The 24102-nt window shown below is 39.7% G+C and overlaps 2 protein-coding genes and 1 long non-coding RNA gene across 10 annotated transcripts; 2 read left to right on the forward strand and 1 right to left on the reverse strand.

The window, feature by feature from the left end:
* The first annotated feature begins 234 nt into the window (after positions 1 to 234).
* On the forward strand, positions 235 to 10748 carry LOC149103413 (tolloid-like protein 2). Its single transcript, XM_089274338.1, has 5 exons — positions 235 to 617; positions 7389 to 7433; positions 8478 to 8885; positions 9780 to 10205; positions 10631 to 10748. Exons 1-4 carry the CDS (start codon positions 587 to 589, stop codon positions 10202 to 10204), a joined length of 909 nt encoding a protein of 302 aa, XP_089130464.1. The 5' UTR covers positions 235 to 586; the 3' UTR covers position 10205; positions 10631 to 10748.
* Positions 10749 to 11885: 1137 nt separating this feature from the next.
* Positions 11886 to 13863, forward strand: LOC149103414 (uncharacterized). Its single transcript, XM_089274340.1, has 2 exons — positions 11886 to 12218; positions 13065 to 13863. Exons 1-2 carry the CDS (start codon positions 11894 to 11896, stop codon positions 13454 to 13456), a joined length of 717 nt encoding a protein of 238 aa, XP_089130466.1. The 5' UTR covers positions 11886 to 11893; the 3' UTR covers positions 13457 to 13863.
* A 4127-nt stretch (positions 13864 to 17990) lies between these two features.
* Positions 17991 to 19994, reverse strand: LOC149103415 (uncharacterized). Of its 8 annotated transcripts, none has more exons than XR_016202222.1 (5): positions 19729 to 19994; positions 19321 to 19375; positions 18893 to 19173; positions 18354 to 18493; positions 17991 to 18095 (listed from the first exon to the last, which is right to left on the reverse strand). It is a non-coding gene; the product is annotated as an uncharacterized LOC149103415 (long non-coding RNA). The 8 variants fall into 8 exon arrangements; XR_016202223.1 differs by lacking the exon at positions 19321 to 19375 and adding an exon at positions 19427 to 19513; XR_016202219.1 differs by having other exon boundaries at positions 19321 to 19513.
* Positions 19995 to 24102: the final 4108 nt, after the last annotated feature.

The raw sequence follows: 24102 nt of genomic DNA on the forward strand, positions 1-24102 counted from the left end.
CTATATGCTCCTGTAGGATCGCGAATTTCTTGGGATGCACGCGGAACAACTGCAAAACCATTGACCAGATTATTAAATTGCGGGCCTGGATTTTTCGTCATCTTGGTTGGCCTGTGGTCGTCTGGAAATAAATTCTTAGCTTATAAAAATAATTCGTAGTTTCTTTATTTTGTAAGCCTTGTTATCTTAGCCTATTAGCTGGATATCCAAGGCCTAAAATCGGCTTTTTTTTTACGAATAATAATACCATCCAGATTGCGTCGGTCCCTTTGAAAGTCTATGTTCCGATCCATCTCATTCGGGACTTCCGCTGTAAAGCAAGAGTAATAGAGTACTCGACTCAAAATTCATCACTCGGAAAAACAATTTACCGGTTGCATAAGATGACGAGCCTAGATCAAGACCTTGATTGTTCAGTCGAAATCCTGATCGTTCACATCAGTGTCCTGTGCTGTGTACTTTGCACATGTTGGATGTCCTGCGATTTCTCGAACTTGAGATTCGTACCCTGTTTCACTCAGTATAATCTGATGGTAAACAAACCCGAACAAACCTTCCGCGCTCCTCAAAATTGTCAAATGTTCTCATGGCCCTTAAAATCGGCTGGCATATTTATGGTAAGTCGTTAAATTGTTATTTTCTATTAAGCTTTATGTGTTACTACGGCCACAGATCATATTGGCATGAGCTTTTCATTGCCATGCCGTTTTCCCAATCTCGTCGACTATCAGACATGATTCTGGGTGGCCCGTCAGGTAAGCTATTCCCCTGAAATCAAAGTAAATTCGTTTAGAAGATGAAGGTTAATAGTGGTGTTTAACTTAGTAATGTGCTATTTCTGGAACATGTGTTAGGTTGCGTGACATCCGAGTCTCCATTTCATCTCCGTCATGTTATGTCTGTATCAAGCTCAGTCATTGTAAGCGTATGTAAGCTTTAAGAGTCCCTGTCCATAAAAATGGAAAATAACTCGGCAGGGGTCGAAAATTCGATTTCGCTCATATTTTCATGGTAGATAGGCTAGGGTATGACAAAAACTACTGGATCGTTTTTTTGGCAAAATATCCTTTTATTTCAAAGAAATATGCAAATTACCAAATTCCGTTAAAATCGTCATTTAAAGTGCCACTGAAACGAAATTTTCGTATGTGAGATTTTTGCTTAGTAATAAAGTTTCAACCTTACTTGGAAACACCGCAGACTTTTTTTTCGCATACGGTAAGCGAAAACTGCTTTTTCAGCCGTTCGAAGTTGACTGGTTAAGCCCAAAATTGGCGGCCATCTTGGCGCGGCCAAAACAGCCTAGTGACGTCACTGGTTGTATTGCTCTCATGCCGCGCTGAAAATTTAGAGTGATTATGGGAGAAGAGAATACTGTTCGAAGCCCCCCCAAAAACATCTTAAGGACATCTCAGGGCTGAAAAGCAGATAATAACAGTAGCCTTAGACATGAAGAGGTGGAGAGTCGATCCTGGGGCTTTTCAGTCTATTTAATTGGATATTTTATGTAAGCAAGCAAACGAGTGGGAGTTCTCAGATCGCAAAATGATCGGGACTCTTAGTGAAATGGCCAGCACTCAATTAAACAATATCTACACTCATAAAGTAAAAAAGACATGAAAACAAGAGAAAGCGGCTTTTGAAAATATTATCCGGAGTGCTACTGCACGAATCGTAGCAACAACGTTTCGAGTTTTCGAGTCGTTTCGCTTCGAGGAAACCGGACGCTTTGAGGGTTTCATCGCGGACGAGATTGTGCCACAGTGACCTTTAGTCTAGTTGTATCTGCTACATCCTACAAGTTATCACAACAGCAACAATTTAAGAAACCCTCTTCTTTTATATGAGGGAGCGAATTTAAACTATAAAGGTAAACTTAGCTGCCATGACCCTGCAATTATATGTTTTCAGGAAACGAGAGAAAGCGTGACAATGTCGGCGGCGAAAGGTCATATATGCAAATTACAAAGTCAAATTCTGTTTAATAAACCTTCGAAAGGAGTGCAAACTAGTGACGTTTAACGAATTGCTTTGAACTTGAATACCATTAAATGAAGATTATAGACATAAGTATGTGCTAAAGAACTCCAAGTTATCCATCGGCCGTGAAATATTACAATTGGGAGATACGTGTAAAAGAGAAGCGAAATTCCCGCTTTGTTTACACTGATACGTATGCGGCGATAAAGCAAACCCTGCTGCGGATCACAATTTTCAAAGATACATTTTGTCTACCACAAGAACTCTCTCTTATTAGTATCATAAAAGGATGCTCTCTGTGTGGAAAGAAGTACTCGACTCAAAGCTTGTGGACCGTTAATAACTTCATGATTGTGCGGATGGCTGATGCGCTTACGGCTTTTAATGCAGCAAAGTTGCCGAGGATATATTCGAACCTTGTTAATAGACCTTAGATAAACGTGAGAATCCAAATTTCAGAACCAGGCTGAAAACAGACGACGAAATATCGTGTTTAGGCTTCAGGACGTGATACAAAAGTTGCCACACTCGTCTCCGAAATCTCCAATCGAGTACTCAAGATGTTCGAAAAGTATACTGAGCTGTTCTAATCTGTACCATTCATTTTGGTGAATCTACATTCTTTGGCGCCCTCCAACGTTTATGATGTGTATTTCCTGTCAAGGCTGGACTGAAATTACAAGGTAGGAAACTAGCAGGTATCGACAATATGAAGAATAAACTTGAATAAATCAAGTGAAAACAAGAGAGAATCTTAAGCGCTTCTTGCGTGAATACAACCAGTGACGTCACAAGGTCCTTAAACTCGGTTCCAGAGCCCGGACACAGTTTTGCTCCAAAAGTCGATTTCAGCAGCTAAAAAGAGCACTTTCCGTTAGGATTTGACAGAAATAAAGTTCACCATTATTTTAAGCACGTTTGAAACTATAAATTGGGCTAAAAAAAAAGAGTACGAAAATTTCGTTTCAGTGGCACTTTAACGCACCATTTTATTACACAAGTTTGAGAGCCTCGCATGCAAAACCACATTCTTCCGTCTTTAAAACACTCAAATATTTTTGTGCAATGTTTAAATGTGTACTGGGTTGATTTTAGGGAATGTTGCGTTGTCTTTTTGGGTGCAAAATAATTAAATTTCGAAGACATGTATTTCATTCACTTAAAAGTACTTCGTGAATATAATTAATTTTCACCATGTGCGAAACCTTCAAATGGATCAAGCTTCTGGTGGTTGAATCGCAGAAGGATGGTCTACAGATTCCTGTAAAAATTTCTTTGGGCAAATGATTGTGAGCGACGCGAGAGCTTTTCAAAGTACGTCAAAAATGCAAATATTTGACCATCCGTCATCAAATTTCAATTTACGGCTTAGACGTATATTTTAGCATGTGCCACACGACTTGACCTATAATAAGTTGAAATAGACACAGAGCTGATAATTTCGAAATGTTCTAACCTTATTTGCTGTAAAAGGCAGATCCAAAGCCGATTTGACGTGTTTCTCTCACCATTCGTCGCACATAAAGCAGAAGTTTGCTTTTGTTTACACAAGGTGTACATCCGATGTACATCGCCTACTGTCAACCTATTATTGGTCGAATACTGTGAATCTGTGACCATCTTTCTGCGCTCATGAACATCACTGCATCTAAGTCTAAAATGGCTGAGTCATTTGTAGATAGTTGCTTGCTTTACGCTTCGCCAAAATACTGCGTTTGATCGATTGCTGACCATTTCTGATAAGCGTGTCGGCGCAGCACAATCTTACGGCCGTTATTTGTTCGTCACGCAATGCTGTCACGGCATATGCTGCACATTTTGATCTATTTTGTATAGAGTACTCTCAGGATAAGTGAAACAATTTAATCATTGTTTATCTGTTTGTTCACATATACAATAATATGTGTATATTTATATAATCGTGTTCTATAATGTACGTGGCGTCGGTCCAAATCACGTTTGTTGTACGTTCTGACGTTTCAGACAACAGCTGATAAAGCTAGTGCCTGTACTCACTAGAATTTTAAGAAAATCGCCATAAACAAATTATAGATCAATGAAGCAAGAACTAGCTGAAATAAAAATAGGAAATCACAACGTGTCTAATTCGTGAGAAAAGCAGACTAAATTTAATTAGTAATTACGTGAGTAAATAGCCCTGGCCATGTCATTTTATTTGGCGTAGTTTGTTTGCTTAGTGGCGAGGCATTGGTATGTAACAGAAAATAGTGGACTGTTGTCAATACAGTCTAAAATTATCGTCAGTAAAATATTGTAAATAAAACACCTATTGACCGGTTACCTCCGCGGCCACCATTTGGTCATTCCGATAAGGGTTTCATTATTGTCTTTACCCCTATTAAGCGGCAACCCAAACTTTAAGAACTTTGTTTTGGAAAGGGCGATGGCAGATAAGAGTCTGAAATTGAAGGTGCATGACGAGTGATAATTCAAACACAGGTCTATCATGATTGTCTTGAATTGACTCCACGTTCACCAAGAAATTTATAGCCCGACAGTGAAAAATTAAATATTCAAGGTACACCAATCTCTATTTAAGCGGCTAGCCCCATTAAGCGGTCACCACCCATTTCCCCGAGGATAGCCCACTGTATTACATGTACACCAAAAATAATTGCATAGCGCGGAAAGACCTAGGTATGAGTTTAGCGTTACAGTATTACGCAGGGCATGTAGGTAGCGGTGGTCCAGTAAAAGATAACAACAGGGGCAATGGTAAACTATTCATTCTTTTCATTTCTTAATTCAATCTCTTCCTACTCAACAAGATTGTGTGCTCCCAGTGATTCCAAGCCTTACGGAGCCTTACGTGTTAGGATAGAAATTGTCCTACCCTTACCCCCTAAAATGGGATGACAGCATTGCGTGACGAACAAGGAACCGCTGCAAGCAAGGATTCAAGCCATCAAACCATGATGATCAAAAGTAATATTTTGGTGTAGTGCAAAGCAAGCAGTTATCTACAAATGACTTAGCCGTTTTTGACTTAGATGCAGTGGTGATCATATGTTTCGAAAGAGGGTTGCAGATTCATGGTATTCGACCGTTAAATAAGTTGACAGTTGGCGATGTACATCGGATGTACACCTTGTGTAAACAAAAGCAAACTTCTGCTTTATGTACGACGAATGGTGAGAGAAACACGTCAAATCGGCTTTGGATCTGCCTTTTACAGCAAATAAGGTTAGAACATTTCGAAATTATCAGCTCTGTGTCTATTTCAACTTATTATAGGTCAAGTCGTGTGGCACATGCTAAAATATACGTCTAAGCCGTAAATTGAAATTTGATGACGGATGGTCAAATATTTGCATTTTTGACGTACTTTGAAAAGCTCTCGCGTCGCTCACAATCATTTGCCCAAAGAAATTTTTACAGGAATCTGTAGACCATCCTTCTGCGATTCAACCACCAGAAGCTTGATCCATTTGAAGGTTTCGCACATGGTGAAAATTAATTATATTCACGAAGTACTTTTAAGTGAATGAAATACATGTCTTCGAAATTTAATTATTTTGCACCCAAAAAGACAACGCAACATTCCCTAAAATCAACCCAGTACACATTTAAACATTGCACAAAAATATTTGAGTGTTTTAAAGACGGAAGAATGATGTGGTTTTGCATGCGAGGCTCTCAAACTTGTGTAATAAAATGGTGCGTTAAATGACGATTTTAACTGAATTTGGTAATTTGCATATTTCTTTGAGATAAAAGGATATTTTGCCAAAAAAACTATCCAGTAGTTTTTGTCATGCCCTAGCCTATCTACCATGAAAATATGAGCGAAATCGAATTTTCGACCCTTGCCGTGAAATTAAGAATTTGTCTGATTTTTACAGGCAGGCACTCTTCAGCTGTAGTCTTATAAGTTAACAATAAGCTTATGTTGTTTGCAATATTGTCACACAAACAAGGTTACTCCTTGTAATTATACTGGTACATCAGAGCCGTGCAGAAATCTAAAAAGTGACCAGAGAGCAGAAACACCATGCATGTGCAATTTTCTGCTCTCATGGATCAATTCCATTGTCATTTAAATCTCTAGGGATTATGGTTACACCAGAGTGTTGCAGGAGTTATGTTTATATTCATTGCTGTTTTTTTCACAGTGAAAAAATGCAGTCTCATTTCTGAAGTGTAGCACAATAGTGAATCAAGTTGTTAAAAATTATTAACACTTCAAAACAAACATAAACTTAAATGTAGATGAGTACTGTTGCCTGATAATAAATATGACAGGCTGGCTCATTTTATTATGTAAATCTAGCAATTGATTTGAAGGATCTTGTGTCAGCTGTGGCTTAATTTAACAAATAGATTCCATGTTGCTGTGCATCTGTTCAGTAATAGCTCCAGCACAAATGACCTCAAAATGTGGTAAGAACAAAAATGGCACACAAGCTTAGGCAAGTGTGTCACTGATGTTCTGACAACATTTTGATGTCTTCTGTGATCACTGAACAGACGTGTGGCAACATATGGGAAACTGTTTGTTTTATATAATAAAGAAACCAACAAACTGTCTTCCGATCCAATAGATCACAAGTACATGTATTAGAACCAATCAAACTGCAAGTCAGAATAATTTGAGTTACTATATAGATGAATAAATAAATCTATTTTTTAAATTCTTTAAGTCACTCCCTACTTTGAACCACCAGAGAACAGGTAGAGTAAATTTTACATTTTGAAACAACTATTCTTGGATGAGGTTGTGCAAAATGCATAGAGGATATTACATGTCAACACAAATACGAAAAAAGAAATTCATGATAATTATAATTATAATCCATCAAAAATTTTCGCTTGCGTGCTAAAGGCATCACGTAACTGAATATCCCCCAACTAAAACTGGGGAATATCCCAGTGATATTCCCCAATTTTCCAAACCAGACGTGTTAGGGAAATATTTGAAGGATAATAAACACAATACTGCCTCCATTTGGCACAAAAATATGCTCAGATATTTGTCATTGGACATTATCTGTTCCTCAAAGCTCACAGTTTTCCTTGAGCTTCGCTTTCAGAAAACTGTTCACTTCTTGGAACAGTAAATTGTCTGCAGACAAATATCCGAGCATATTTTCGCTACAAATGGAGGCTATTGTTTATAAATCTTGGGAATGCGATGATCATGGCCTGGCTATGGAATTTATCATTTGAGTGTAGAAACAGAAAAAGGGTTTTATTCCTTAAAAAATACAATTGATATAAATATTCATTAAATCTGTTGACATTAAGCATTGTTGTACTACATCAATTGAATGTACATTAATTATAATAAGCTTAAATGTTGTATATATACATGTTCAAATTAGCAATAAAATTTAAACAAAATACAACAATAAAATTCATTAAATTATGCATTTGTTCTTATCTCACAGGTCTGATCTTGCTTGCTTTGGCAGGGCAAGTAACTTTTGTTCAGAGTAAGCGACTTATTATCTGTGTTACATCATTGTTTGTTTGTTTGTTTGTTTGTTTTTTGTTTGATCAATTGCCCATACTCCCTCAAGTAGGTGGTCAATCTCTCCTGTGCAGGCTAAAGGTCGACAAGTTAAATGTAAAATCAAAGTATTTATAAGTACAGTTAACTTATGTTATTATATGGCTGTGTCTCACAAGGACTGGGAACTACCGAATTCACGAATTTGATTGGCTGAAATCGATATTGACCGCAGTCTAGATTTTCCCATCTAGACCGGCATCTAGACCGGTTTCATTTTGCGTTGAAAAAGTAGCAAACTAAAACACAAAAATGTTCACCATTTTCTTTTATTTTCCTCTCAATCATTTATGGAAGTGCCAAAAAGCCTGATGACAAAAGAAAAGTGAAGAGGACGAGCAAATTTCGGCAGGTTTATGTTAAATTCATCGCTGTTTGCAAGGAAAATGTCAGCAAACCAGTTACATTAAACGAATTAAAGTTTTTTTCTTTCACTGCGTTCGGTCTGTACTCACGACCTCGGTCAAGATTCTCCCATACAGACCTCCAGCTCGGTTAATAAGAGCTAAATAATAATTATTGTAAGTTGTTATGCTAGTTATGTGCATAATTAATAGAATTCTGCTGGTACACTAAAGCAAATGCAACAATCCGATTGGCTCAGCTAATATTTGTACCCTACATGTAGGTAAAGGAAAAGTCGGCATATGAGCCAAGCTGGAGCTTATCTCAGTTTCTGTAGCATATGAAGCCACTAGAATTATTTCTTCACCCCCAGAAAGACATGTTAGTCCATCGCAGGGTTTAACCTCCAGCATTAAATTTGCCAGTACCCATTTATAGACCTGGGTGGAGGCACTGTGAGAATTAAGTATCTAATGCCCAAGAACACAACACAATGTCCTTCACGCCAGGGCTGGGACCCCGACTGCTCAACCAGGAAATGAGCATACTAACAATGAGGTCACCCTTCCTCCACTATTTGTACACTATCAGCCATTGAATCACTATACCTTTTTCTCGATAGATTGTTTCACGTGGTATTATCCGATGCAGGTCATTGCATCAGCATCTTACAACACAACCATTGAAAGCCTTTACTATCCCTTGGATTACCATAGCAACATGGAATGCAAATGGGGGGTTAAAATTGAAGACAAACTCGACTTTCCATCTGGAGGTTATGAAATTAAGGTTATTTTCAATGACTTTGAGTTGCAAGCTGGTCAAGACTCTTCAGTTCCTAGTTGTCTATATGATAACCTCACGTTTTATGATGGATATTCGGAATCATATCCCCTTCTTGGATCATACTGTGGTACAGTCCACCCTGAAGTTATTTATTCCACTGGAACTTACGTGTATATCACGTTCCGCACAGACAGCACAATCACTTCCCGAGGATTCAGGATAAGTGTTTCAGTGGTTGGAGCAGGTACTGACAGTAAACACATTAGGTAAAGTGTGCATACGAGCGAAGTGGCCCATCTGGTCGGCTTTTATGAAGGCCTGGACTTAGCATGAAGTGATTAGGACTATTATTTTCTACTCCCCCGGGATGGGATCCTAGTCCATCGCAGGGTTACCCTCAGCATTATTAAATTTGTCAGTACCCATTTATACACCTGTGTGGAGATTCAGGCACTGTAAGGGTTAAAAGTGTCTTGCCCAAGTAGAACACAACACAATGTCCCCAGCCAGGGCTCAAACCTGGACATCTCGATCCAGAGGCGAGCTCGGTCCAGAGGCGAGCTCGATCCAGAGGCGAGCTCGATCCAGAGGCGAGCTCGATCCAGAGGCGAGCTCGATCCAGAGGCGAGCTCGATCCAGAGGCGAGCTCGATCCAGAGGCGAGCTCGATCCAGAGGCGATCTCGATCCAGAGGCGAGCTCGATCCAGAGGCGAGCTCGATCCAGAGGCGAGCTCGATCCAGAGGCGAGCTCGATCCAGAGGCGAGCTCGATCCAGAGGCGAGCTCGATCCAGAGGCGAGCGCACTAACCATGAGGCCACCATGCCTCCACACTAACAATGAATACTGACATGTAAATTTCGCTATAGGTTCTTTAACAATTGTCTATTGTCTTTGTTTTGTGCTTCTTGGGCAAGGAACTTCATCAAAGTAATTAATACCTCAGGTTCTAGGTAGTTGTTAAATAATCAATGCTAGTTTGCTAGCAATTTTCAGAGTGTAAAGAACAAACGTTTTACTGGTACCAGTATGTATACTGGATTTTACCCGTGAAAACAGAGAAATGGGCTTGAGTAGGATTCAAACCCATGACCCCTGCGACCTCAGAAAGTAATAAATTTTTTTAAAACTCATTTGCAGAGAATGCCTCTGGGATATGTCGTCCATTACGGACAGAAGGCAATGCCATTGATGTCCAAGGTCATTATGGCACAATATTCAGCCCTGATTATCCTGTCCCATACCAGGATGATACAACCTGTGTATGGACCCTCTACGCTGCAGGTGGCGATAGAGTGAAGTTAACTTTTGTAGATTTTGAACTCGGCCAAAGCGTTATCGATACTTCATACTACAGTTTCTGTGACTTAAAAGCGGGCATGGACTATGTTGAAATTCACGATGACAGGTGGTTTTATGATACACGTCTTGGTAGTTACTGTGGAGAAAAGACGCCCTTCGATGTTTATTCCTCTGGACGTCGCATGGTCATAAGGTTTCGTGCCAACCGTGATGGTGTCCAAGCAAACAGAGGTTTCAAAGCACATTTTAAGTCTGTAGAATAGCGTAAGTTTACAGCTGTTTCACATTAATTATGTACTATTAGTTAGAGTTTATGGCTAGTTTCACGCTTTCTATGGCTCAGTGGCAGAGCATCTGCTCTAGTACTCGGATTCCTTTTTCCAAGTATGCCTGACAATGTCACCGACAGTAAAATCATCTTCTCGAAACCAAAGTTGAGAATTTTCAGTGAACGACATCAGTTTCAGTTAAGCTGTAGTTTTCAGATTGTCAATTCGTGTCGTTGGAGTAGGGGCCTGTTCACATGGAAGTGGGGGACCCCGGGGAGGTGGGGTACCTCACCTTCCCGTGGTAAAGAGATACCCCGGGGACGCGGGGCGAGGTCCAAAATGCAATCGCACGCTTGCTAAGCACGCACATAAACAAAGAACTAACGTTTCTTTCTGCTTTTCGCTTCAATGTCGTTGCAGGCAAAACTTCAGTTTGATTCCGCTGATTAGCCTGCCTATCCGATTCCACGCTTAAATTGTTGCCAGAACTGTCAGTTTCATCAGCGTTTTGGGCGTTTTGGAGGTGAAATCGTCGAAATAACTCGTCACGCTAGTAGCGGTTGGCAGCCATGTTGTTTTGCCGTGTGTTTTGGCGGGCTTTGGCGCAGTGATTTGATCACCCCGGTTAGGCGGGTTACCCCACTCCGAAGCTTTCACATGGAGAAAATTTACCCCACCGAAGTGGGTTAACCCGCCTTGGTGGGGTACCCCATGTGAACGCGAACATGTGAACGCGATCAAGAAAAAAAGAGAGATTGGGGGAGGCAGGGGACGTCTCCACCACTTCCATGTGAACAGGCCCTAAGTATTTCCAAAAGAAAACTTTCGGTTTCGTCTTGAAGATGCAAATCTAGACTCCTTTGGTTCCATGCTTGAAAAGATCACTCTTCAACTCCTCCTTAACACCTCAAAAAAGTCAGTTTTGAGTCTTAAATACTGGGGCGGATATATATATTTTTCTTAATTTAGGGGGTTCAACTGAACCTCCTGAACCCCTCCAGATCCTCCCCGGAAGCAGTACCTGAAGATTAGCCTGTTAGTTGATAATAATCGTCAATATTCTCTTACCACGCTGCTGGATAATTTACATACATACATACATTTGCCTTTATGGTAATGACAAGTTATTGAGATATGTCAAATGCGAGATAAAAGTGTTTCATCACATTTCTAGCGCTGGACAGAGATTTAAAAATACTTTGCGTAATACGTATACACTGGCTATTACATTTACAAACGTAAGAGAAGATAAATAAAGAAAATCGTGAAAGTCTATGCTAATTATGAACACATCTTCAACCGCCTTGCCATGCGGCACCTTTATATTGGTTACCGGAATTAATAGCTGGCAAGTTTACTACTGAGTTCAAAACACTCAACTACAAAATGGTCAACAAGATTCTCCTTACCGAAAGAAAAGGACTTAAAGCTAACAGAAAATGGGTCGGGCTACGATATATTATCAACTTGTCAAAGACTTCACCAAAATGTTCGGCATCTGGCATTGACAGTCGGTGGCGTTCCATTTGAAGTTTGCGATTTATTCTCTGTTTTCTTTTAATACCAAGTATACGGAAGACATTGATCTAGGTTTATCAAATATGTATTTGTCCTTAGTTTACAATGCGGAGCAGTGTCTACCACGAAACAAGAAAAATCTGGAGCTGAGGTTAACTGGTTTGTATGGAACTATACAAAGCCCCGAGTACTACCCCCCCGCTATTGGAGTGTGAATGGCTCATTAGTGTACCTGAGGGGAAGATTGTAGAGCTCAGCTTTGAAAGATTTGATTTGGATGTTGAAGCCGGCTCTGGATGTAGCGATTACGTGGAGATTCGTGATGGAGATTCCGACCAAAGTGATACAATAGGCAATTTCTGTGGTAATGTAATTCCAAAGCCCGTGAAGTCAAGCGGTCGGTATATGTACATTCGTTTCCGTGCTAACAGTGTGTACGATACACCACGCCGGGGATTCAAGGCCACATTCAAAGCTGTAAAGGAATTCCGTAAGTTGGTAATTTTAAAAATTAGGTAATGTAACACCCTTGAATGCAATCACATTTTTACAATAAGTAAACCACCTTATATGTATGACGTTGCTAGTCACCTTTTAGAGGGTTGGCCGTTTGAAATAAATTTTGATTTCGAAAGTCATTTTCAAATTTTAATTCCCAAGAAAACTTCAACAGCTAAGAAAGAAGGACCCAAAACTTTTTTTTTGAGGCGTCATTACGGTAACGGATCATTACGTCATTACGGTAAGGGATCAAATCCATGAATGTCCGATAGTAGTCTCTTCGTCAGTATGAAAAAATATCCAAAAATCGAGTTATTATTTAAGGTGTATGATACGATGATCTACAGTATCAAATGCCGCTGAAAGGTCGAGTAGCAGCAGTATCACAGAACAATTATTGGTTAGTCAGTTATTTAGTTATTTAGGTAAGTAGGTAGATAGTTAGTTAGTTAGTTAGTTAGTTAGTTACTTAGTTACTTAGTTACTTACTAAGTTGTTATCAAAAGGTTTTATTATTGTTAGTTTTTATTCTGATTTTTACAGCTTAGTTATTTTAATAGTTAGTTTATTTGCTCACGTTTTATATATTTCTACGTTTTTTTTATTAATTTTTATTGGTGAGATATTTTTAAACTCATTCTAAAGCGCTATTGGATAGTAATAGAAATAGCGCTATATAAATGAAGTATTATTATTATTATTATTATTATTATTATTATTGTATTATTACTGAAGAAACAGCACTATATAAAATTCTGCTTGTTGCTGTCATGTTTTGAGACTGGAATTCTCTTAATCATGCTAATTCGGTTGTTTTCCACTTTTTTTTCTTTAGCTGCTTTGGGGTTAGCGGTTGGCGTCTTTGTCGGTGTGATAGTCTTGATTATAATTGTTTGCTGTGTCGTTCGCCGCGTTAAACGAAAAAAGACGCCAAACAGAGCAGCCGGCGTGGAAATTCCAATGTCGACTGTCACTACTTCAGCTTCCCGTTCTACTCAGCAAGGAGTGGTACAGGAACCTCATCAACCTCCAGGAAACACACTCTTGTCTCCTTCAGTAGGTTATGCTCCAGTCTCGACGTATCCACCACCCCTAGAGTACCCATACCCGTTAGACCCACCACCACCCTATCCTGGAAAAGAAGGAGAGCCACAGTACCCGCCTCCAGGTCAATCATATCCATGGCAACAGAGTAGTGGCAGTGCACCAGTCCCTGAGAGTCCATAAACTGTGGGGGCGGCTTCCAAACACCTGGGGGACTTCGCTGTTACAAATCTGAGGTACTAGCGAGTCAGCCTGGGCGAAACCTTGGGTGTGAAACCTCCAGCGACCACTTCGCCTAACGGTTATACAAATGTCGTTTATGATGGACTGTTCTTTTCAGGACTATCCTCACTCGGTCGGACGGTCACACTACACGGACTACTGACACTCCTTGGCTCAAACCTGCTATAACAATAAACAAACAAAGCCAGAATAGCAGAAGAAGTGTAATTTTAATAGGTACATTCCGAGGGTTTCATTAAGGGTTGAGCACCCGGCAAATTGACCCTGGTTTGGCCATTTAGCGGAACGTTTTTGTTATAGAAAATTTCAATTCGAATAGTTTTGCCCACCTGTGAAAACTGGTCGCAACCCCCCCCCCCTTCCCCCCCTGCTGAAACCCCTGGTACATTCGCCTAGGAATAGTTTTGGTGCGTAAGTACTGTTTAATTTAAAACTGAAGGTGGATGCAACAATATAATAATAATAATAATAATAATAATAATAATAATAATATACATGAAAAAATTACTCGATTCTCTTTGTCTGAGAGCAATGCAGTTGAAGTATAACACCACTGCAAAAAGTGTAACATCAGTGCAAAAAGTGTAACACCAGTGCAAATTACACATCGTAATTCTGGATTATGATTGGCAGAAAGAAAATAGGAACTTTTCTAAGCCAATGATATCACATAAAATGATGACGAAAATTTAGTGCAAAAACTTTGAAAAAAGTTTTCTCGAATGAGAAAAAATGGCTTCAAGAAAGGTCTTCCGGCATCTCCTCCACGCAATTTTTTTTCATGTTTATATTATTAATAAGTAATCATACGGTTTTTCTCGTTCAGTTTGGAATTAATTAGCACTTGTGAGTTTTTACAAGGTATATTACAAGGTAAAAGTAAATAAAAGAAATAAACTATTAAAACCTATTTCAACAGTGTATTACTAATACTAATACTAATACTACTACTACTACTAATAATAATAATTAATTATTTCTCGAGGGTAGCACACAACAATAATCACTGAAAAACCAGTAGCCCTCATATAGATATTTACAGATTACAAAGAAGACGTCTTAATATCAATAAAGCTTGTAAATTCTCGCAATGTATAGCAAAGATATCAGTGACGTCATCTGTTGTTATTAGTATGCTAACCAGAGAACTATTGGTTGGTGAAACAAAGAATTATTTTGTTTAACGTTTTGTACATTTAAATGACGAAAACAATGTTTGTAAACAAATATCTTCCCTATAATTCAGTTTCTGCTTTGTTTTTCGTTGTTATGATTAACTCCACTTTCTACATGGCCCTAAGTTTTAGCTGATTATTGGTTGCGTGAAACACGTCTTTCATCTTATATCAACAAGTGTAAATATCTTGTTTCCCTGTGCTGTGATTAATAAATGTATATGTACAAATAATCTCATGGAAATCATAGAAATCATTTCTAGTAAATCAGCAATGCGTTGTTTATGAATTCAAATGTAACTTGTGTCAACACTCGCCGCCACCTGTTTCAACGTGTTAATGAGCATAAGTACATAGCTGTCGGAAAACACCTTCGAGAAAGTCACAACCAAGACCAACCAAATATGCACAAGCAATTCAACATCTTAAAGAGGTGCAGAGAGAAACTGGAATGCTTGATTTACGAAGATGTGGCTAATCAAACAAAAAAGACCAAACTTAAACACACAAGCGGACCCTATTGGGCCAAGAGTGTTCAATTAGCTGACATTGTTTCTCGCATTATTCTTGACTCCTTAACCCCTAAGCTGGTATATATCTGAACTGAACCTTTTTTGATCTGCATTTGTAATGGCGACAAGATGACGCCGGAACGTCGTGTTGTTGCGTTTATTTTTCTTTTGAAATATTATGTTCGACCTTGAGTTATTCATAATGCTCAAAAGAATCGCCTTTTCGTTAAGTTATCGTAATTTCTAAAGAGCGCGTCCTAAGCTATTCGGAAGACTCCGTCTTATGAAGCTAAGGGAATAACAGTAATAGCAAAGAAGGCGCAACATGGTAGAGATCACCAAAAAATTACATGAGACGCACAAGGGGTGAGTTAGTTTTAACTTATAGCTGCCGCAGTTTGTGAGCCTGAAGTGAACGAACGAAGCAGCAGATCTAACCGATAAAAATATTGCAATATAGGGGAGATCGCCCACTTTTCGAGCAAACCGCAAGGTATTGTGGTCGGCGGTAAGATCAGAGACGCAAGGAATTGTGGTTATGCGCGAATGAAAGAATTAAGATGCGCTATTTTCTATGTGCTCTCCTCGATCGATGAACTCACCTGACCAAGGATGAAAGCTATCGGGAGCAACAGGAGCATCAGTCCGTAACATCCAACCAAAACACTGTTGTGGAGTCTCAACTAATACTAACAGAAGCCATCTGGGAAATTACAAAAACAAAGAAGTTGGTAGGTCAAAGCTAAAGGCGCCCGCCGTGACAGAGAACCAAGTCAGTTTTCAAAATTTTATCGTTAGCTTACCGTAAGTACAAGGGTATTTAAAAGATAGTAATGCTGCGGCACATTCTGTCGAAAAATCGAAAGATGTGGAAATGGTAAGAGCAGAAATCTAACTTATAAATTCCGAGCTGTACTGGTACGCATTAAATGTCTCTGGAATGTTGACAGACTGTGTCGAGGACGCGTCCATCGCGATATGTGTGAAAACACTAAACCTTCAGCTTAAATTCATGTTTGGATGAAAAGGAATAGATCGCAGCATATATGAAATTAGCGTTTTCTACGGTTTTCGTTTGTGTGAAGTATATATGAAATAATTCATATTTGAACTGCGGTAGTAGATGAAAGTGAAGTATGATCATCGCAGCAAATTTTCCAATTTAAGCAACTGGAAAGAAGAAGCCTGAAAAAAATCAGGGCTTCAACGGGATTCGAACCCGTGACCTCCGCGATACCGGTGCGATGCTCTACCAACTGAGCTATGAAGCCACACATTTAAACAAGGCAGCCACGCGCTAGAAGCGGAGCTCTAATAAACGGCTTGCTGGTAGACAACTTACTATTGCATATGACTCTGTTTGGCTGCACAAAGTTCGAAGAAAGAAAGGGAGAAATGCCAAACTTGACTGTCCTTGGGAGAGACCCGGTATCTGGTTATACCCTTGCTGTCTGATGCAGTGTACCGAACCCAGAAGAGCAAGAAGGCCAAGTCGAAGGTCGTTCATTCAGATCGATTAAAGCCTTACCTGAGACCCCAACTGGAGAGATGGATTCCAAAAAGGCAGACCCAGCTATCAAATCTGAGAGAAGAGAGAGAGGCATCAGATGTAGATTCTCCAGTGTCTGTCGAAGACGGACAATCAGCTCCGGTTTATGAGAGAGAAGTTAACGGGTTGAGCTTGTCGAAGCAGAATCGACGGTTACTCCTAGACCTTAGAATTGTAACGCGCGCGAGCAACAACAACTTCCACTCAAACTTTCCAACAGCCAACGGTTTAATTACTCGACTCTTAACGTTCAGTTACTTGTACACGGCAAGTCTACTAACACATACAGGCTACTACATAACGTGAGTCTCCTATATATCCTGTATCACGAGTACATTGTGCATTCCGTACTCGCCACATAACCGTCTCTTAGTCTTCGAACTTGTGCGAGCATACATTCAAATACAACCGTTATACATCTTAGCACGCGCACCTTAGCTCGTGCAATCACTATATTGATTTCATTACAGAATGCTGATTGCATTGGCGTAGATAATAGTAACCAGCCAGACAATGTGAGGGAACCTGAACTTCTTGCGGAATTGTCAACTTATAGTGCGGTTGACCATAACCCAAGGCACGGCAGCCGTCAAGCAGTGGAGTTACCTATGTACAAGTTGTACCTGAAACATGTTCCAGTGTTCGTGGGAGACCGTCCAGATAGCGAAAGCCACCATGTCGGTACGGAACGTGGGTGGTCGGTTAACTTGATTTCCCAGTGATGCTAACATGAAATGCTTAAGGAATGATGGACATTACCGTACAAGCGTGGCAATTACACGCGTTTATACGTTTAAATGTCATTTGTTTTCTGAGAACTGTGAAAATCGTCACGTTTAGAACTGTGAACATTGTAATGTTTCTTATATAATAACATGGTATAAACAGTCCGGGATCGTTATCAGATTTGATAACCTCGACCAAAACAAACCATTAACCAATCGCTGCGCAAATTTTCGTTCACGTGACATTATTTGGTAGCAACAGTGTATAATTCAATATGGCGGTCGACGGGGCGCTGCGATGAAAGGAGTTACTTTTTTCACAACATCACAATGCAATTTCATTTAATTGTAATTGTATGTTTGCTTCGCAATAGGTCACTGGATTATGGAATAGAAACAGAGATGTATGGAAGAAAACTGTCTTTGTCCAAAAGCTACAGCGAAAAGTTTCATTTTCAGATAGACACCGTATAATATTTGTTCCGAGTAAAAACACACGAAGGTAGACAACAGTTATTCTGTTCACAAAAGCGTTGTTTATTGATACTAATATGATAGCTTCTATTTTCACTCTGGCTTCATTTTCTTGGTAGTTGGCGAAGCTGGCTGTTCAACAGTCTGTATAAAATATAAACGAAACACTAACAGTAAATACATCTTGAGTTCACAAATTGACACTGAACAAGTTGCTTCTATATTCCAAGCGGAGAGCTGTAACTGAATTTCGTTCAATTTGCATGAGCGAAGCGTGGTTAGGACCGAAACATCTCCTACTATGATTCATTACTATGAAATGGAAATAACAGTATCGAAACAGTTCGCGACCCTCCCTCTGTCGACTCTCTGTCCAGATATACTGAAGATAGAATAGCTTACCTCGATGGCCATATCCCATCCCACGCCTAATTCCATTTCTGCGATTTCTAATTCAATCCCCTCTGCCGTATTGTACATTTCGTTTCCATCTTTGATGCACTGGAGTTCTCTTTGTCGTTGTGGGCTCGCCTGATATGGTTCTGGCACAACAACAAAAATATAGCAGGTATATTTACTTTAATTCGTGATACACCTCCGTTCAGTGGAATGGGTACATGCAACACTTTATGTCGTGAGATGTGACAGTAAACTTGGAAGTCTTGGCATTTCCGGAAAAAAATTGTTTTAGTTGTAGATCAGTAGTTTATTGTTGTGCATTCGGTGATATGGAAAAACGCTTTTAACGACCGATTCATATAAAAGAAACTATAATTCAAGTAATATGTTTTCGTACCATAGTTCACTCGCTAAATCCAACAATAAGCTTCATTATATAACGACTGGTGTGCCAGAAAACTGACCTAGTTTGGCCGGCATTTCCGGAAAATATTTCAGGACCGCGAGTTGTTGAAATTGACTCTAAAATATAGGCAACTTACCCTTTAACGTGATTGTCGATTTTCCCGCAGTCCGAAAGGTGTTTTAGTTCCCTGTTTATGAAGTATTGCACCCGGCCAATCTGTCTTCCAGCAACTTCTCTCAAAGTGTAATTTTTCTTAGCGCTCTTGGATACCAGACTGGCACGTCTAGAAGTGTCTCGGGTATTTCTCTAATTTCCGGCAAAACACAACGAAGTGCGAACGAGTCTTTGTTTCCAATTTTCAGGAAGGACATGAAAAGGAGTTCCTTCTGGCCCCTTGATTTTGACCTCATGGTAACCCTTCAAAAGAAAATAAACAACTAATGTTAGATTCGCAAGTGGTTTCCCAACCACCTGGACTGCCGTACCATGAATCGAGCGACTCACTAAGAGCTATATTTTTTTCTGAAGGGGCTTAGATGATTTATGTAAGTTACTTTTACGTACCCCTTGATTTTGCCACCACTAATTCTTAAAGTTGAATGGTGCGTGTCTGTCAGGCCTAAAAGGAACGAAAATTTTATGCTGCAAAACTCGACAACAATAAACCTACCCTATGTAATGACCAAGCTATATCCACAAAATCGACATAAATTTGCTATTTTGATTCTATGGGTACCAGCATCCGCCATCTCAATACCTAGGAACATATCGATTACAGCTGTAAATATGGCCGCCGTTACGAATAACACATCGCAAATCAAAATACCCCCGTGCACTTTTTTCACAGATCGTGCACAACACTAAAAACACGTTAAATCCCAAGAATATGGCGTGAAGATTAACGACATATTTTTTGTGATTTTCGCAAAAATCTCCAGGTAACTTAAATCTAATGACAAAATGAAAACATACCTGGTTTGGATGCAAAATTGCAAGCGCTGTTTCACTTTACGAGTAGCATTTTACATCGTTTACGCTGGTCTTCAACCGCCATCTTCAAAACACGTGAGGCTCCTTCTTTTCTGGTAATTATCGAATAGAATTATGGGTAAATTACCCGAGTATAATCGAACAAATAACGAGCAAAGCGAAGTGAATACGAAAATTCCCGGTTTTTGAAATGGCCGCCATGTTGTGACGTCACATGGTTATCAAATCTGATAACGATCCCGGACTGATAAAATACAGCGGAAGCTTTCTTAAAGGAAACTCTCGTAAGCGGACAGCTTTACTTACGACCGCCTTCTCAAAATCCCGTTTGAAGTCCCTTAAAACTGAACTCTGTCTTTACTGAGTCTCGTAAGCGGCCGCGGACAACGACCAAGACTTTTCCTTTGTTTTCAAGTTCCCTTAAGCGGACACCCGAAAGCAATTGGTCCTGACTTTAAAAGATACTCGAAAACATTTGTAAACTGTATCACTGCTTTTTGTTGCAGTGAGATCGTTAATGCCTATATATGTTACTGCTGGCTGCAATTATAGTGTTCTTCAATCACAAAAGGGCCAGTTCTAATACTGCAGTATACAGTATACAGTACTCTGTAGAGGTAGTTATCGCCATTATCGCAGCATTGCACAAGCGACATTAAAACAAAAAAATAATAATAATTTGGCGATCTTTCTACATTCCCAATGTTTACTGTAAGCTGGGCAAGCCTCCGTAGGCGGCCATCGTTCCCTTACAACTCTAGTGGCCGCATACAAGAACTATACTCGTAAGCCGGTCAGCTCCAGTTACTGACACCTTTTTCAATGGGGGGGGGGGGGGGGAGGGGGAGGGGGGTGGAGGTGGATGCCATCCCCCCAATAAGGTATTTTCAAATTTTTGAAAAGACGATTCACTCTAAGGGGCTGAAACGTTCATTAGCTGTTCATTCATCCTTCGCGTATACTTTGATATGCCAATTGTGTGTCCATCATTTTTTATGTTTCCATAGAAACCACTAATTTCATGTAGGTTTGGCCAAAAATCAACTTTTTTTGACATAATTCTGTATTTTTTTCCGTTTTCCTCATCAAATTCCAGAAATTCACCAATTTGTACATTTCATAAGCATTCTGGCTTGATTTTGTATCAATTTCCATTACTTCTTGACTTTTTAAGAAAAAGTAAAATCCAAGATGGTGGATCCACGATGGCAGGTCAAATGACGTCATTTGGCATCATATGACGTCAAAACCAACAAATATGGTATCATTCTGTAAAACAAGCTCAGGGCTATCTAATCAATGTAAATTTATTTCGCTGTGCCTAAACAGAGCGCAAACCCAAGAGGGTTCCATTCATTTCCCCCTTATACCACAGTGGGAGTACTAGTTAGCTTGTACATCTGAGGGCTAAAATAACAGTGCAAAACACCTAAATTCTATTTGTACAATTTAAATATGGGAATAAAGGGCCGTGATGTTTAAATTCTAAAACATTGACTAGTTAGATGAGAGTTTTTCTGGGCAAATCTCACTTTTTAGATTACCCTCGAAACCCTGCTCGAGCATCACGGGCGGGTCACATGCTTGATGTTGCAATTGATTATTGTCAACTCTTACTTTACACTTGGCATACAAACTCATCAATCCTGAGAGGTATTCTTTGCTGACATAATTGTTTGCCCTCATATATTAACTCTTGAGTTCACCCAATGAATGTCCATTTCATGCGAATCGAGTTAAAAAACATCTCTGATTTTTTTTTTACTTCGCTGCATCAAGCAGGCAAGTAAATCTTAATTAGTATAAAGATAAACATTGTGCATATAATTTTGAAAGCATGGGAACAAGAACCAAAGACCTTGATCAGCAGCAAATAATATCACTAAGTGATAATTAATAGTTTGTTGTTGTTATTATTATTATTTATTATATTTATTTGTATTTATTTGTATTATTTATTATTTATTACCACTGCGTAAGGGATTTCAATCTCTATTTATAGATGTGCACACTCCAATGATAAGAATGATCTCGATGTTTTGCTCAATTGTAACTTTTTTGCAAGAAAAGTTCGACAATACCGGATGTTACCTTTGTTCTCATCTTATCCACTCACTTCCCAGCCTTAGAGAGTGCACAGGCATTAAGATCGTCAGATATGATTTCAGTGATCCACAGGCTGGAAAGGACCTCTGTGACAGAGGAATTGCCACAGTGCAGAGCCATGTGCGTTGTAACATAAATAAAGGCCACGACATTAAAAGTGCTAGTGATATCCTATGGCGGGTTAAAGAGTGTCAGGCATCGATAATATTGTTAAGACTCAAGAGTCAGGCCAGACCTTGAAGCACACAATGTCTGGGATCCTGTCTCTAAAATGTTTTAGCTTCAAGTCCGGAGGTTTGAAAGTGTAGAAGGTTTATGATCTGGGCCCTGGTAAACGTTTCACACCTGCACACGGGGAATGGATTTGGAAGACCTCAAGGGCCTGCAGACTCATGCATAGAGCAGCCCTTAAGTGTACTGCAAGATAGACTGCTACTTATACAGCCAGGAGTTTGACAAGTGTCAGCCTCAGTCTAGGCATAGTTAATAGAAGGGGATTATTATGAAACTCAACAAAGTTCTTTGTTGTATGTTTTTGTTTGTTCTCTTTTTTGGCCTTGACCGTGCACAAAACACAATTGTTGTATACTACTGACCGGGTAACTGACCAATAGAAACGTTTTGGTTACGTAATTCATGGATAGTGTATGAGCGCAAAAAAAGATTTTGCACAGCCGTGGACCTTCCAACACAAATCTTGGCATCTTTGTTGCTCCTTTGATGTTTGCCGGGCTTAACAACCATTCCCCTCTATTAACTATGGTCTAGGACCTCGCAATCTATTGAAGAAGAGTCCCAAGTTGTCAAAGCTACAAGAGTGTATTCCTTCTACCCTGAAGAGGGATTCACAAAAGCATAGCAGTCTTTTGCAGTCTGCAGAGACACATGGATGTGGGTAAACACCTAATGAAGTTAGAGAGAGAAACGGCATAGACAGCATCAAGATAAAATGTGTTGAAATCCCAAACGTCCTTTGGTGATGATGATCCACATGAGAAATCTCAAAGGGATGGGTCTGTAAACATCACGAGGAGGAACCCGCTTTTCTGAGAAAGTGAACACATGTCCGAAAAGAACATTCTTGGAAGGTGAGGGGACAGGACGAAAGCGTAGTGAATTAGTGCAGTAAGATGAGACTGTGCAAGACAGTTGTGGCAGGAAAATGTCCAGCAAAGAAGAGTGGCTTGTTGCAGACCAAATAGCCGAGTACTTCAGCATGTTGTCTGTAATGTACACAAGTGGCCGACTAGCCATGCACCAGGCTGATCTGAGTCCGTCTCAAGATGAAGCAGAAGAGATCTCAGTTGACCAGGCTTGCAGTACGAAGACAGTACTACTTGCCAGCTACTTTACCATCCACCATGTAGAATATGTAATATGGTCTTGTCACCAGAAAAAACAAATCACTTATTTCACAGCGCCATGGAGCTACGGATATACACAGGAGGCAGGAGGTTACTGAGCAGAAAAGAAAAGGATAGCCAAGAGCCACTCGAACTTCTTGAGTGCCTAGAAAAATTTAAAAAGTTCGACTGGGCCAAACCTTGGTGCCGTGTATGTTGTCATGTGTGCTCGCTTGGACCCTCGGTTTCAGATAATTTCAGCTACTAGATCTTCTCGAGGCTCAATTTTTCCTCAGAATTGTAATTTTTTTTCACACATCTTCTTACTCGCAGACATGCGATTATTTACAATGTTATGTACTAACATCTTTGAGGTATAACCTTTATCTGCGCTTAATTCAGTATAGGAACTTTCAGAAGAAAAACGCATTTTCGTAAAAGTTAGCTAAAGCTCAATTTTACAGTTGAAGTATTATATACAACTGTGCGTGTTTACTTGCATGTCTGATGCAGAAAAATGACAATTTCAAGGGTTTTTTGAACTCGGAAAGAGGGCAAAGAATAATTTCAGCAAATAATACTTCTCAGGATTGATGAGTTTGTATGCTGAATGTAAAGTAAGAGTTGACAATAATCAATTGCAACATCAAGTACTTGACCTGTGATGATTGCGCAGGGTTTCAAGAGTAATCTAAAAAGCAAGATACGCCGAGAAAAACTCTCATCTAACTAGTCAATGTCATGAGAAGACACAAGTGATGTCTACTGTAAGTATCTCCTCCCGCGGAGATTTTTGTTTTGCGGTTGTTGCAGGCGTTATAATCTTGTTAAAGCGGTTTCAGCGACTGTCATCTCACGTATCTTCGGCATCTGGAAAGTGTCGTTATTTTAACTAAGCATGGTGACG

The sequence above is a fragment of the Orbicella faveolata genome, unplaced genomic scaffold, assembly GCF_042242905.1.
Source record: "Orbicella faveolata isolate gen_17 unplaced genomic scaffold, um_ofav_v1 contig_35, whole genome shotgun sequence".
Lineage (NCBI taxonomy): Eukaryota > Metazoa > Cnidaria > Anthozoa > Scleractinia > Merulinidae > Orbicella > Orbicella faveolata.